Genomic DNA, 16,304 nt, shown 5'->3' on the forward strand with positions numbered 1-16,304 from the left:
CAGCGTAACTCGGCTCATAACCGTAGCACGTCGGAGCAGTGTGGTCACGTGATAGAGCAGCTGTGTGTATTTGTAGCCTCGCTACCAAACCGCCATTTCATCTCCGAGGAAGTGATCCCAGAGAGAAGTAAAGCAAGTGTGTAAGTTCATCTCTTACATCTGCTGCGACCCAACCGGTCGCAGCAGATGGCCGCCCCTCCCTGAGCCTGGTTCTGCCGGAGGTTTCTTCCTGTTAAAAGGGAGTTTTTCCTTCCCACTGTCGCCAAAGTGCTTGCTCATAGGGGGTCATATGATTGTTGGGTTTTTCTCTGTATCTATGAAGCGCCTTGAGGCGACTTTTGTTGTGATTTGGCGCTATATAAATAAAATTGAATTGAATTGAATTGAATTGAATCTCTGAATGTTTGTAAAGCATTCCCGCGTTAAGCTTAACAACCAATATATGGAGCGACTGCCTCTCTCTCTCTCTCTCCTGCTGCTACTTCAATCATGAAACTGATCACTGATCAGCTTTTCTGTCGCGAGTCCGTCTCTCTTGTTTGTTTTTGGCCCACTTCGCGCCAGAAAGAGGAAACCAGCGGCTGAACAACAGCAGCACGTTTAAGCTTGATAAGCTGTTTAATATTACTTAATACTTATTTAATATTACTTTCTACACCAGGATCTTTTTCTACGTAGCTGACGGCTGGTAACTGTGCAGGGGCGGATCTAGCAAAGTTTAGCCAGGGGGGCCGATAGGGCATGAACAGGGAAAAGGGGGCACAAAGACATACTTTTCTTTCTTATTCTCGTTTAAAATGTGTAGCTTTTAATAATTAATTATCTGAATCTTACACCCAAAGTTTTAATCTGATGTAAAATGTACAGAAGTCCATTACTGTATATAGTAACTGTTAAGTCTAATATACCCTAGTAAGCTATAGTACTCTTTCCTTTGGGAAGGCACCATCTGTGCAGTCTGCAGTTCTGTTGAAGAAAGATGTTGAATCTGTTTAATTATTCTTGAAAAATAATTGATTTCTGTGAATTGTTTTCACACTGCATCAAATTAAAGTTTATTACGTCGATTAAGCATCATGAGGTGGGGGGTGGTTCCCTATTTTTTTTTTTTGCTGGGAGTTTTAGAACCCTTGGTTAGGTTGCTTACTCTTTAAAATACCAGAATAGGGAGGATGGTGCAGGTTTAACTTTATTAGATTGATCAGTTTTGCTGAACTATGAAATATTTTGGGTGCAGTGTATTTTTTACATACAGGTATAACAGAATAGCTTTAGAGTTGCTGTTTATTTAAACTTGAGTATGAACTTATACAAAAAGCAGCAAGATATTAAAAAAACAGTTTTATTGATTAAAACACACTATATCGGATTCATATCGGTATCGGCAGATATCCAAATTTATGATATCGGTATCGGACATAAAAAAGTGGTATCGTGCCATCTCTAATTTAAAGTATTAAATATTTTTTAAGACGCATCATCAGTTGTGGACCTTGGATTCATTGGGTGTTCTAACATAAAATGTTTTTCATCTGAAACTTTTTTACTGCGACAAATATGCAAAAAATAACAAATTTACCACACTGTATGTGTACATCTGTGAGTGTTGCTTCAGCTTTTCAGTTATGAAGGGATGAGTTGAAATCCCCGAACACACCCACACCCGACGCTGGAAAGTGAATCATGTCTGCTCAGCACAAAGCTGCACAAAGTTTTGCTTAGTCACAACCCAGAGTGAGGGCTTCTAATTAAGATAACCAAACTCACAGGAATTTTAGGTGAATTCTTTGGATTTTTAAAAAACCTACTAAAGATTTAAAGAGTAAGGTAAGTAAGGTTTTAATGGTTATTTGCAAAACCTTTTCTTGTTGATAAGCATAAATATGACTGTGATGTGCTAAAGGGAAATAATAAAACAGACAATACAGAAGAAGAAAATTTCACGTGTGATTTATTTGCGTGCACAAAAAACAGAAGACCGTTCTTAGGTTACAATGAGATGATACACTTTGATGCTTGCTGTTTGGTACAACATAACTTTGTACTAACTTTGAAGCTTTAGATAAATGTTAGCCCAGACACAAAGGTGCCAGGCGTTTTCTGAGAGCTTTCATTGATGACCAGAACATAACACCACCAAACAAAATGCAGCATCAAAAAGAAGTTAATGTTTATGTGATTGTGTTGGAAGTGTGTAGATGCACCTAATGGTGAATGTGAAAGCAATGTTTCACAGTATGTAAGGTATTAGTTTGGTAAATGCATAAAGATAACAATGAAAAACTCTTTTATGCACTCAGTTTCACAGTTTTTCAATAACCATATGAAAGAGTCACATTCTCTCATTTAGTAAGCAAGTGTTGCTAAGTATTCTTTCCACCAGACTGTGAATATAAATCCCAGATTTTTGTTCTCAAGTTTTTGTAGCGCTAATTTTTTTATTTTTTTAACGTATAGACGTGTTCAATGTCCGGGAAAAAAGTCCGGGAAACAAAAGATCAGAAGAAGAAGTTGCTTTCCAAACAGATTCCAGGCTCTCTTAATCGCATCTTTCCTCTTACCTGTGGGAGAAAAATGTGAAAGTTCATGTCACATATTTAACCTCTGCATTCATGCATACTAACTAAAATTAGACCTGACAAAATTATAAAATAAGTGGAACTACAATGTGTTTTACAGTCTATAAAAGTTAAACATTTTCACTGTGTCGTCAGCTCCACGAGGCATCAGCGCAAATTTGATTTTAACCCTGGGATAAATTTTAACTGACATTGAAACCTCTGTTTGTCCCGAAGCAAAAGAAAAAGCAAAACTCAAGCCTTGAAGATAGAGTCTCACGTTACCACAATAAAGAGGTGTTGTCAGTGTCGTGCAGGTCTATGATGATTTTCAGTGCTACTATCATCTAGTTTTCTGGTTCTGTCTTGATTAAGTCCTAAATAGTCCTGATTTTGAACTGTTGTAGTCCTGTTTTAATTCCAGATCAGTTCTGGGTCTGGTTGAATTGGGGTTTAGTCCTCGTGTCTTGATACAGCCCTGATTTTGTTCTGCCTTGCTCCTTAATTAAAAAACTAGTTTACGGTGTCCTGCATATGTGATATATATATATTATTCTTTTTCGAACAAAACTCAAAACACAGCCTAATAAATCTTCAACATGTGGGCACATGTGTCAAACGTATTATTGTTATGCATGGCCCAGTGATGGCCAGGTGCTAATAACACACAAACTACAGATCCCATAATGCAGCGCTGCAGCCTCCCTGCTGAACGCTAGGCTAACTGGGAACATTCCCGCTCAATCAAGTCAAACTTCTGTTATTGCGAAGCTAGCCACTCACAATGGTGGAGAGAAAAGTTGATTCTGAAAGCAGAGCCTTTCAGCGCCAGTGGGAGACTGAATATATGTTTACAGACATGCTGGTAAACCCATGTGTCTTATTAGTGGAGCTAATGTGGCTGTAATTAAGGAATTTAAGACGGCACTACGACACAAAACATCAGGATAAGCTGAAAAACCTAAATGCAGAGCAGAAGCAACAGAAAGTAGAAGAACTAAAGAAGAATCTGACATTTCAGCAGACGTTTGTCACCAGAGCAAAATCACAAAGTGAAGCTGTTGTGAAAGCAAGTTTAATTGCGTTGGTAGCAGAGGAGATAGACAAATCAGGGGTTAGGAGCATGTAATTATCACCGTAGCAAACCGCAAATTTTATCTGAGCTAAAGGTTTAAATCACCGTCAGTTTCAGTCTTTTATGTGGGAAATAGATTCAGAGTTTGCCGACATTCCTTATCATACAGAGGTCCGCTGGCTGAGTTGGGATAAAAGTTCTCAATCGAGTTTTTGAGCTCAGCAAGGAAACCTGTCAGTTCATGGATAAGATAAGATAAGATAAGATAACCTTTATTAGTCCCACACGTGGGAAATTTGTTTTGTCACAGCAGGAAGTGGACAGTGCAAAAGTTATGAGGCAAAAATTAGGATACAATAAGAATAAATACAGTACACAACTGTACAGAATAGAATAAAATACTATATACAGTAGAATAAAATAAAATAAATATACAATAAGATAAAAATAGAATACAAATGCTATATACAACTGAGTAAAAATACAACGATGACAGAAAAGATTATTGCACTTAGTGTTATTGCACATGTGTGGATGTGTGTGTTTGATCAGTTAAAGTCTTTATTGTGGAGTCTGACAGCAGTGGGGAGGAAAGACCTGCGAAATCTCTCCGTCCCACACCGTGGGTGCCGCAGTCTCCCACTGAAGGAGCTGCTCAGTGCTGTCACAGTCTGCTGCATGGGGTGGGAGATGTTGTCCAACAGGGATGACAGCTTAGCCACCATTCTCCTGTCACTCACCACCTCCACTGGGTCCAGAGGGCATCCTAGAACAGAGCTGGCCCTTCGGATCAGCCTGTTCAGTCTCTTCCTGTCCCCGGCAGAGATGCTGCCGCCCCAGCAGACCACACCATAAAAGATAGCAGAAGCCACCACAGAGTCATAGAAGGTCTTCAGGAGTGGGCCCTCCACTCCAAACGACCTGAGTCTCTGCAGCAGGTACAGCCTGCTCTGCCCTTTCCTGTAGAGGGCGTCTGAGTTATGAGTCCAGTCCAGTCTGTTGTTCAGATGAACACCAAGGTACCTGTAGCTGTCCACAGTCTCAATGTCCATACCTTGGATGTTCAGTGGTTGCAGTGGAGGATGCTTGTGCCTGCAGAAGTCTACCACCAGCTCCTTGGTTTTACTAGTGTTGATCTGGAGGTAGTTCAGCTGGCACCAGTCCACAAAGTCTTGGGTCAGTCCTCTGTACTCCTTGTCGTCCCCATCAGTGATGAGGCCGACTATTGCAGAGTCATCAGAGAACTTCTGCAGGAAGCACTGGGTGGAATTGTGGGAGAAGTCTGCAGTGTAGATGGTGAAGAGGAACGGAGCCAGAACCGTTCCCTGTGGGGCCCCCGTACTGCAGACGACCCTGTCCGACACACAGCCCTGAGTCCTCACATACTGTGGTCGGTCGGTGAGGTATTCCAAAATCCAGGTAGTGAGGTGATGGTCCACTCCAGAGTTCACCAGCTTGTCCTTTAGAACCGAGGGAAGAATAGTGTTGAAGGCACTGGAGAAATCAAAGAACATGATTCTCACAGTGCTTCCAGCGGTCTCCAGGTGAGCGAGGGAACGATGTAGGAAGTGAATGACGGCATACATATGGCATGTATGATGCGGTGAAGGCATTTCAAGTGAAGCTGTCACAAATGCACCAGTGCAACCTGCCTCACTTTCCCTGTTGCCGATTAATGTTGAACCAAGTCAGCGGACTTTGCTGATAAACTGAGCGCACTGCGCACTGAGTTTGCGGCGCTTTGGGGACTTTGAAGTAGTGATGTGTCAGTTGCAAACGAAATGGCTCTTAGAGCCGGATCTTTGATGTGAACGACGCAAGCCGGCTGCTTATGGCGAGCCGTGTTTGTTTTTTTCTTTATCTCACCCTTTCTCTCGCACTTTTTTCCCGCTTCACTCCGCACGCAAGCCTTGTGCTTGCTCTGGGATGAGGAGGGAGGGGCGGTAGTTACACTCGCAGTAGCACAGGAACAGAGCAGGAGGGAGAGAGAGAGAAAGAGAGCCAGGGACAACAACGTCACATTAGAAAGGTATAGTAATCATCCACAACTATTTTCAGTTGCAGATGATAAAGAATTCAGAAAGTTTATTCATGCAGGCCCATATGACAGAGAATGTGCATCTTCTTTTTGTTTTCATATTTTAATTTATATTTAATTGTGTTGTGGTTTGCAGTGTTTTGTGTTGTTTCACTTTAAATTTGTTTAAAAGGAAAAAGCTAAAAATTTAAATAGTTAAAAGTTGAAATGTGACTAGTTGGTTTTTGTATTATATGATTTATTTATTACATTTTATGTGGAGTGAATAAATAAAAGTATATTTACGGTGGCCCCTAGAGACAAAGCACGTACAAACTCCAAAACACGTAAAAACTTCAAAACACGTACAAAACACAACAGAAGTGCTCCAGGATGCTGGGCGCAGTGTTGAGCTTTTGTTACCTAGTGGCTACACAAGCCAGCAAGTACCAACGACTGGATTTGGTGTGTGGTAGCAACAGGTAAATGAACATTTGTTTTTAATTATTTGAATATATATGAGTCCTTGTGTATAAATACACAAACAATACACACATGCTTTCAATTGTGTAATTTAAGTGATCTGCTCTGTTTTGGAAGTTCAGTTAACTCTAGAAATGTGTTTTGGAGTTTGTACGTGTTTTGTCTCTAGGGGCCACCGCATATATTTATATATAAACATATATAAATAAAACAACTTCTTTTTTACATTAGTGATTCCTTTTGTGCATAATTTTATATTGTTGTTAATAATAAATTAATTAAAGCAACAAAACAACCTGAAGAGCCGGTTGGAAGCCGAAAGAGCCGGTTCTTTTTAGTGAGTCGAGGCGAAAGAGCCGGATCTCTAAAAAGAGCTGGAAATCCCATCACTACTTTAAAGCACAAAAAGAGAATTTCGAGCTGCTTCGCAACCCATTTACGTGGAAACTGCACCTGTGCAGATTCAGATGGAACTGCAGTGTAGTGGTAAACTCGAGGCAAAGTACAACCCTGAATGGCCCGCACAGTTTATTAGTTCCATTCCTGAAGCAATGCCCAGCTCCGTCTACATGCGGCTCCAACCTTGTGTATGTTTTCATTTATTTTTTTCTGGGGTGTTTGGCAGCATGTTCAGATTTCTAACTTGCATAATTTTGACAGGATATATTTTTATGAAGAGCAAAATATTAAAAGTTTTTTTTAAGTTTATTTATTCTGGAATAATATTCCTGTCTGTTTTTATTCATATTTATGTTTAAAAAACATTGTTTTAGTGTGTTCAATAAATGTTTATCTTGTTTGGCCCGCGACCTAAAGTGTGCCTTGAGTTTTGGCCCCCTGTGCATTTGGGTTTGACACCCCTGCTTTAGGGCTAAGCCCCGGGTGTATAAAAACAACAAAAACAACACACAAAAAACCCATGTATATCGGGAACTTTGTGGTTGCAGACACCTGAGGTGAAGTTAAAATAAATCGCGCTCGCTCTGCTGCAGGTTCAGCTGCCCGGTCCTGTTTGAGAGAAGAAAAAAAAAGCTAAAGAAGATGCGGCGAGTGCGCATGAACTGCTCTAGAAATGAATTGACATAAAAAGCTTGTGAGCTCAGGCCGTGCCCCTCAGCTGATACACTTCAAATGCAAGTTACATTAATTCAAATTCTGGTTATGAAGAACTAAAAACAGCCGTATCACCGGCAGGTGATTCCAAGCTCGGTGTAATTATTTGCTTCACAGCAGTTTAGTTCTTCTGCAGCGATCGCGGTGACCAACATGACTGTGCAGCTCAGACTTTGGGAAGCACCCCTCACGTCTCTCTGAAACCTAAAACCAGTCATTCATCGTCGTTCATGTGCGGCTAGTTTTTAGTTTGGGTGATCATACCTGCGCCTAAATACAATTATTCCAACTTTTAGTCTCATCTGCGATCTAACAGATATGTTTGCACTCTCATAACTGTGGCTACATTAATCTGTGGCGTGCGCGCGCGCATATTGTTGTTGTAATTACGCGCGTTTCTGGAACAGCAAAATGAGACGAGCCAATGCCCCCCTGCCTGTTGGCCTTACAGTCTGCTGTCGACCATGACTGTGGTGCTATTTATAAGAAACTGGCCCGAAAAATCAGCCGGTTCTAAGCTCTGTGTTTATGCCTCAGAAACCGGAAAAAGAAAAAAAATGCGTTAAGAAATGAGAAGAACACGGTATGAAAAATTGAACAACAAGACGGTCGGTTAATTTCAAACTAAATGAAAACAGGAGCGCGCGCCTTTATTATGTTAATGCGCACGAAAGATTTTAAGTTTCACTTTCGGTTAAATGTTTCGAGCTGAGTATCAAAAAGAGGCGCTTTATTAGAGTTCAAAGCCTCGCTGAGGAAACACAAGAAACAAACAAACCAGTTCAATCTGTGAACTGGAAAATAATACTTTAATGTCATAGAAAAGGTGACAGCAGCATTATGTTTCCTTTACATTCAGAAACGCTGTTTTCTGGCACACAATGGACGGGCCTCAGAAAGCTCAGTGTGTTTCCTCAGAGTCTATTGACAGATTTTAACGGTTTGACTATTAACATGTAAAATCAGGCCAAGCTCAAGCTTACGTTGATTGTTTGGTTAACAGTAACTCGGTGCTTTCTGTAGCTATTGTGGTAAGTTGTGTGACTTTGGAAAGTACCCCATATATCTGTTTGCATCAGCTCCTGAGGCTGGTCTGAAAGCTTTGACATCTTTGCCTGTATTAATCTATGAGCATAGCAGTTTATGACGATGTTTAGAATTTAAAGCAGCTTCTATATCCTTAGATTCATTGTGTAGCCTGTAAAGGTGCATACTGGTTTAATAAGTATAAAATTGCTCCTTGCACTACTCTCTGTGGTGTAAATCTTATGGCTAAATATTAAAGAAAAACAGAATACAAATTTGATTTCAATTGTTAATGAAATAGCAAAGTAAGATGACTCAAATACACAGCACATGTTGTGGCCACAGACAGTAATCTGCTCATTTAGTTTCACAAAGGTTCTAGAAACAAATGAAAGATTATAGTGCTTCAGCATAAATGCAATCCATTATTATTATTATTATTATTATTATTATTATTATTATTATTAAATCTATATGTAAGCTGATAGAAACAATAGTTTCACTCTATCCACGACCACTTATCCCTGTGTTATTTATTATTAAATTTAACTGAATTTTATTTGACTTTTATCGTTATTTTATTTTTTATTTTTCAGAGAGACAATATGTATCTTTTAGTGTTGAAAAGATGAAAAAAAAATTAAGACCATTATGTGTGTTATTGACATGACATAATTTTTACATGTCACTGTTATGCTCCAGCAGCTGGAATTTGTCCACTAATGTCATTTTAGGTCATTCATAATTAAACCAATAAGGTCAGAATTACAAAAACTAACAGAACAAGAAAAAACAAACTGTCACGCCTGAAGCCTTAAAACTCACAAAGCTATAAAATATTCAGAGCACAAACCACTGTACTGACATGTAAAATAATTAGCCTTCATCTTTTACATGGCTCTTTATTGCTAAACATCACACACACACACACACACACACACACACACACACACACTTTACTAAACCTTTTGTTTTGTTCCTTTATTTTGTGTTTTTGACTTAACTGGGCTCAGGAAAAATCCCTCCCATATTATTTTGGGAGCAGAAACTCTTCTCGTGTAAGGTGCAGTTTGGTCCACTCACTGATGGTTTTGGATGAACGTGGCTGTGTCCGTGTGACCATTGCCGCGCGCGAGCTGCTCGGCGATGAGTCCGTCATTGTTGCGTACGCCGCGATTCTCGGTGTATCCAATGAGCAGCCTGACAACCTCCAGGTGACCCTTACTGGCGGCCAGGTGCAGCGGAAGGTTACCTTCATATGGAGTTATAGGTCAATAAAAACCAGGTGCGAGAAGAAAACAAAACAGAAGTAAATCAAATCATTTAATTCCGTACCTCTTTCATCTGCGATGTTAACGTCGGCCCCATATTTTAGCAGCACGCGCACAGAATCCACGAATCCTTCACGAGCGGCATCGTGGGTCACGGTGAGACCGCAGGAGGGATCTGGCACATTTGGATTTGCCCCCGCTTGCAGCAGAGTCTCAATGACCCGGGAGTCCCCCAACTTCACTACCTGCACACACACAGCATGGAGGGAGAGAGAGAATGGATGCGGGAGATAATTTAGGAGAAGAAGAAGCTTTAAGGAGCTGCCCAGGGTGTGCCTGGCGATTATCATTTTTATATTTAAATATTAAATTGATCCCATGACACCAAATCCCAATTTAATGCATTTAATGCTCAATAAGTGTATTGCTATTAATTCATTGGCCCCGCATAGGCCCCGCCTCTCCTCCTGACGTTTCTTGTCGTCACAGGGAAAATCTGCGCCTGCCATTGGAGCAGCATCAGCGGACCTGTTTCTATTGGTGGCAGACAGGTAAGGACTGCGTCATACAGATAGGTGAAAAACGTCTTCACCAGTTCGTCTGGACTCGTACATGTCAGCATGTATGAATTTCCAAAAATTACTATGCATAATTATGAACTCGCGAGCACACGATATGTTGGATGAGCGGTCAACGAGGAGGAGCTTCCTCTCTGAGTGGACCGTTCAGCTGCAGGCCTGCACCCAATATGATCGTTCATACTAAACCTCGTGTGACACGCAGACAGTGCACGAGCAAAAACAAACAAACAAAAAAGCACGTTTAAAATCAGATCCAAGCAGGGCACGGGCTGATAATCTGGCAAACCGGGCATTTTTCACGTTGGGCTGACGGACTTTTGGTTCGCTGCGCACAGGCCTAACAAGCACTGACAGCAGCCCGTTGGTTCATTTTCATGAGACTGGAGTTCCCACTTAAATGTCTTCGCTACCTCCGCTAAAAACAGGCCTTCTGGTCAAACTGCTGCATATGATTCTTTGCCTTTCTGAACAGGTTTGCTCTTAAAGGTAACTCCATCCTGGAAGAATTAAATTTAATCAATCAATCAAGCAATTAAAATAGATATTTATGGATTTCAAAATCTTGTTTGGTTTTCAAATGTACTTTTTCAGTGATATCATCTTTAATAGCAGGAAATTAACTAAGCATCGAATTGTTGTTGTTTTTTTTTCATTTTTTTCTATATTTTTCTAGTAACTTATATTTGACAAGAGCATAAAATTCTGTTTTTGCAGTGTCAAGAGATTTATTCTAAAGACACTTCTTCAGCTTAGAGTCAGAGAGTAGAAACACACACGCTGCAGTTTTTACTTGCAGGGCAGAGCGCTCACACCAAAGTGGGGGCCCTGTGATGTGCACGCTCTGTTCTTGCACTTGTCTTTATTTATACACAAGAAAAGTAATACAATAATGAATACATTTGTTCAGTGGAATGTTGATACGTGAGCATGTGCGTATGTGATTGTGTGTTTGTGTGTGTGTGTTAGAATGTGGGAAGCAGCCCTTTTTCCTGGTAAGAGCTCAGAACTGCTTGTTCAGCTTCTTACTATCGCTGTGGGAAGATTCAGATAAAAATATCAGAACAAGTTTTATAAAGAACAATCAGTTCTAAGTAATAAAAAGGTCATCATGCAGTATTCTATCACATGTACACTTATATCATTAAAAGCTTATACTGACTACTAAGTACAATCTTCCATTGACATGTAGCGATACCCAATATTTGTATTGGTATTATTTATCTGGAGGCGCCCTCGCTAAAGTGAGGAAGGATGAAGGAGGTAGATGGATAGATGGAGGATTATTAAAACGTATTTCAATCAATCAATCAAAAAAAAAAATATATATATATTCACATGTGTATGCAATATGGATTATTGTAATACTGATACTTAATTGTCACGTGTGGTATTGATTTTGCATTTGATAACTAAAGTACAATACCAGGAGAAAGGAAAGTTTATCTGAAGAGAAATAAAGAGGACTACAGCAGGCAGCTCAGGATATAGCAGCCCTCCTCTGTCTAGATTGAGGCCACTAGCAGTAAGGAGGGTGACAGTTTAACCTGATATAACCTGACATGCAGTCTGACACTGTCTTTTTTTTCTTTTTTGCCTTTTCTTCAGATAAACGTAGAAGCAGCAAATGCAAAGTACCATCCTCTCTGTGTAAATGGATGCGTTTGTAGAATTCTGTTGATTTTTGATCTGACAGACATCTGCATTAGCGTATTGGTGTTTAAATAAATAAATAGTATATAAGAACAGAACAGAATAGGCTTTTATTCATATTGTACATGTACAACATAATGGGGGGCTCTCCACACCAACTGCACATAGAATAAAAATAGAAATACTACACCAAGAAAAAATGACAGACAAGAGGAGGAAGATGCAACAGAGGACAAGATACGCAAGTAAAAGCTGTACTGTGAAAGCACAACTGTGAAACTAAGGAAGTGATAACAGAACATCTTATTACTCCATAAAACACACTCATGCACACATATGTATTTATATTAATCTATAAATGTATTCAAATCTGATAGTAAATCATGAATTTCAGCTTTTTAGACTTTTGGTAAACTGTTCATCTTTTTCACTACACTTAAATCTATTTTGGAGAGTCCAAACTTAGAACTGCCACATACAGATTTCTGCACTTCAAAAAATATTTACATCGATCTGAGACGATTGTATTCAGTATAATGATGACATTATCGAAGCTGGTGGATATTTGAAGAGTACATGTGAGGAGGCCTCAGCCTCTAACACAAAGCACTAAAACAAGGAAGTAAATCAAGCTGCTAGCAAGAAAAACAGACTGAAATCGTCCAAATATGTTTAAAATCACTTCGGAAAAAAGCCAGTTCAAAAGGTTTTTATTACTTACCTGTATTGCAGTCCTATTAAACACATTTTTAATATTTACATCAGCTCCATTTTCCAGTAAAGTTATGATTTCTAATAGATTTCCAGTTGCACAGGCATTGCAGAGCTGGTCAGAGAGACTCATATCAGGTGTCCCTTTAAAACGCAATACGAAGCAAACTTATCACCTACAATTTTCAGCAGGCTGTGTTGAAGACTGAAATAATCCAGGATGGTGGACTGGCCAAATACAGAGAAATCTGAAACATGTCCCTCCCACCCTTACATCATCCTTGACTGTGCAGCTGGAGCTGTTACTGAAAAATCATTGTTAAGGCAGTAAGCTAGCCTGTTGAGAATTAGTTAGAGGGTAATATATTTGCTTCTTTTTTGGTTTTCACTTCAAATATTTTAGTGAGCAGTCGGTAATTTCTCAAATCTCTTTCTTCAGTCATGTCTTTTCTTAGTTTTGTGTTTGCAGTTCTAAAAGAATAGCCAACAAACAAACAGACAGACAAAAGCAAAGCAAATAAAACAATGTAGACAGTTTTAGATTACATGCATCATGTATGTTACATAAGGACTGGGCACCTAATGATATATTTTTAAAATTCAGTAGAATCAGTTTCGGGGTCACTCATCAAAAACAAGATGTGCAATAAATCTCCAGCTCTACTGTGTGTCAAAATCAACACTGATTACATGTTTAAAGCTTCTACTTGAGCATGTTATGCTTGTCCAGCAGCAAAATATATGATGCCTCTCCCACCCTTCCCGAGATACTGATATACTCCATGTAGGTCATAATTAGAATATTCAAAGAAAATAATATTACAGGTTTTGCCTCTTTTTCCTGCTCCCCTGCTGATTTTCCTGCGTGCAGACATTTTATTGATGTGATGTTTGGGCCTGTTTATGGAAAAAGCTGCATGGAGCCTTTTCACAATATCTATATGTCAGGGATACAGTAAGCCACCTGCAGCCTGAAAAAACGGAACCAAAGCCAGAACTGTGACAATGATGTCTGAATAACAAAAAGTAAGCAAAAACACAAAATAATTAAATAGATAAATATAAAAACTTACGTTAAATGAGATTAAAACCGTAGCACACCTTCCTCCTGCTGTTCAGTGCGTGGCATCACATTTTCCAAACGACTCGAGCTGAAAATCCCCCGAAAAACAGCCAAAAAAAAAAAAAAAGGAAAAGAAAAGAAAAGAAAGAAAAAATAAAATGTCGCCTCCACGCGTGATTTCAAGCATGTGATGCATTTACTGGCAGTTCCCGCTCGTTTTCAAAAGTAATTCGAGTTTGTATTTCCGTTTTTTAACCTGTTACAGGATGAAAGAGGGAGCGAGACACGGGGATGACTTTCGTTAGAAACATCGCGCAGTCACCGTGAGGCGAGCCTCCTCTCAGTTTAAAAAAGCCTCTCGGATGAATCCAGAGCTCGTGAACATCAACGACAGAGGTTCTTTCCAAAGAGGAGGAGACGGCCTGATTCGACGGTTCCTCATCGGCTCATAGGCGGGACGGTTAACGGAACTTCATAACACGGTAATGATGGTGGTGCCTTCATTCATTGTCCATGTGAATGTTTTGAAGCGTCGACGCGCTGGCGCAGACGATGCGCGCCTTTTATTATGACATTACAGATGCGGAGCAAGAGCTCTATTTCTTTTTTGTCACGTCACGGCCTGCGTGCTTTTAGTTTCTTTTTCTTTGCCGCCCTCTCCTGTAACAAGATGCGCATCTACGGTCACCTCATTTGGTGGGACAGTTATTGCGGACTTTTCACGCAGAGAATTCACGCACAGTGGATATTTTCTTTTTTTGGACTAGTCTCTGTAAATTCCAGAGATGGGTGTTTCTGAGGGGAATCCCAGCGGATCAGCAGCTTTTGAAATACTCAGACCAGCCCGTCTGGCACCAACAATCACGACGCGTTCAAAGTGACTTTAATCACCTTTCTTCCTCATTCTGATGCTCAGACGTCAGCAGGTCATCGTGGCCCAACCTGGCCATGTGTACATGGATAAATGCTCGGAGTGTGAGATGCCATTAGATTCTTGACTGAAGGAGAGGTTGAGCAGATGTACCTAATGAAGTGGCCGGTGAGTGTGTTTGAGCAAATTTCACAGAAAGCATAAACGTATTATACGAGTAAAGCATTGTACTTGTCAAATTAGCATTACGGTCTCTTCAAACTGGCAAACCAGCTGCCTGATGTGTACATTTTGCTGTTGACAAGCTAAATATTATAAATTATTGTACATATTACAGCGTCTCCTTCTTTCCATTAAAGTCATTCCCAAGTACTTGAAAATGTTCTTTGGGGTCATTCTTATGAGCAGGGGATACAACTGTTAATTTGCTCCCTGCCACATAGTTAAGCAGAGCATTTACAACCTTCCCTCTAGCCTCGATGCACATTCCCTTATTGGGTCTCTTACAAGGAAAGAAAAAAAATGCTAAGATTTTAGATTTAAAGCTTCAGTTACCTTTAATGTTTTTTTCTCCAAAGAAGGGACATCTCACATGACTTCCTTTAGCCTTCAGGTAGATAAAACTAAAATATAATTAAAGCTACAGATGCACCTAGTTTATTCTGGGCCACTTTTTGGTATGATAATCCTTTGATACTATAAGTGACACAAATTTTTAGCCTATTTTGCACATTTGTGTTTCCAAGGTGTCGTTGCAATAAATAAAAGTAATAAAACTTGCAGTTCATCTTTTGTTTTGCTTTCTTCTCACAGGCTTGCACTGGAATCGACAATCCTCCAGAGGCAATCACTCTGTTAGAGCTCATGAACTGGGATTTAGTGGTAAGTTCATTATTTGCAGGCTTTACTCTGGGACATGCATGTTTAGGTTGCTAAACATAGCAGCAAGTTTTTCATTGAATGTGTCAAGGCATGATCCTGGTGTCCTATATATGCCACTTATAATTATATTGCTAGCTTTTTCAACATGGATTTCAATAGTAACACATTCCAATACATTATCTATGGTGCTTGACATACATTCAGTCAGACTACATTTCAAAACTTTATCTACATATAAAGCAACACCGCCTCCTTTTTTATTCACCCTGTTCATTGTAAATAATTCATATCCTTCCATTTCCATTTCACTAGCTTTCTCATTATTGAGCCATGTTTCTGATATTGCAATTATATTAAACTTTAACTTACTTAAACATTCTGTAATTTTTGTTTTTGTTTTTTTTATATAGGCTTCTACTATTGAAATGTATGACCGACAATGCATTTTCCATTTTAATATTCATATTGAATTGGTCGTCTGTATAGTACTCACAAGTATTATTGTTGTTCTTGTAGAAGTGGTTATCTGGGTCAGTGTTACTTTCAGGGTCATGCATGTTGTGCTCTGCATAGTTAAACGTTTTGAAGTGCGTTTTCTCAGCGTGTGTGGCAAAATAACCACCTTCACAGTCCTTTTCATAATCAAATTCTTCCTCTTCAATATCTCTGAATGGAAACCTATAATCTGTGTCCAAACTTGTCATGTATGTGTTTTTTGTTGTTGTTTTTTCCATTGTTTTTTTGAGCCATAAGTGTTGGGGCCGAGAGGGCCAGGCTGTGGGTGTGGACTCAAATGCAGACACAGAGGGAGGCAAAACGGGCGTGAACACAGTGCTTTATTTACAGTGCCTAGTTAACTTACAAAGCAGGAAACTATGAATGATATGAACGGAGAATGCTATGAACTGTGGAAGCTATGAACTGAGAACTGTGAGGCCAAACTATGAACATGAAACTCTGAGTGCTATGACTAGGTGCTAGATTTCATGGATGGATCCTGGGA

The 16,304-nt window shown here is 39.7% G+C and overlaps 1 protein-coding gene across 1 annotated transcript; it reads right to left on the bottom strand.

Annotated features, from left to right (window-relative positions):
- Positions 1 to 1,934: 1,934 nt before the first annotated feature.
- Positions 1,935 to 12,655, bottom strand: LOC146362232 (cyclin-dependent kinase 4 inhibitor B-like). The gene is made up of 4 exons (XM_084920916.1): positions 12,496 to 12,655; positions 9,608 to 9,788; positions 9,356 to 9,524; positions 1,935 to 2,561 (listed from the first exon to the last, which is right to left on the bottom strand). The coding sequence occupies exons 1-4, from the start codon at positions 12,616 to 12,618 to the stop codon at positions 2,558 to 2,560; spliced, it is 477 nt and encodes a 158-aa protein (XP_084777042.1). The 5' UTR covers positions 12,619 to 12,655; the 3' UTR covers positions 1,935 to 2,557.
- Positions 12,656 to 16,304: the final 3,649 nt, after the last annotated feature.

Source organism: Perissodus microlepis, chromosome 23 (assembly GCF_051167445.1).
Source record: "Perissodus microlepis isolate ML-2025 ecotype Zambia chromosome 23, ASM5116744v1, whole genome shotgun sequence".
NCBI lineage: Eukaryota > Metazoa > Chordata > Actinopteri > Cichliformes > Cichlidae > Perissodus > Perissodus microlepis.

Coding starts and splice junctions, on each gene's coding strand:
- LOC146362232 (XM_084920916.1), bottom strand. CDS start 12,618: ATGAGTCTCTCTGACCAGCTCTGCAATGCCTGTGCAACTGGAAATCTA. Junction 9,789..12,495: donor TTAATAGGACTGCAATACAG/GTAAGTAATAAA, acceptor GTGTGTGTGCAG/GTAGTGAAGTTGGGGGACTC. Junction 9,525..9,607: donor TAACATCGCAGATGAAAGAG/GTACGGAATTAA, acceptor CTCCATATGAAG/GTAACCTTCCGCTGCACCTG.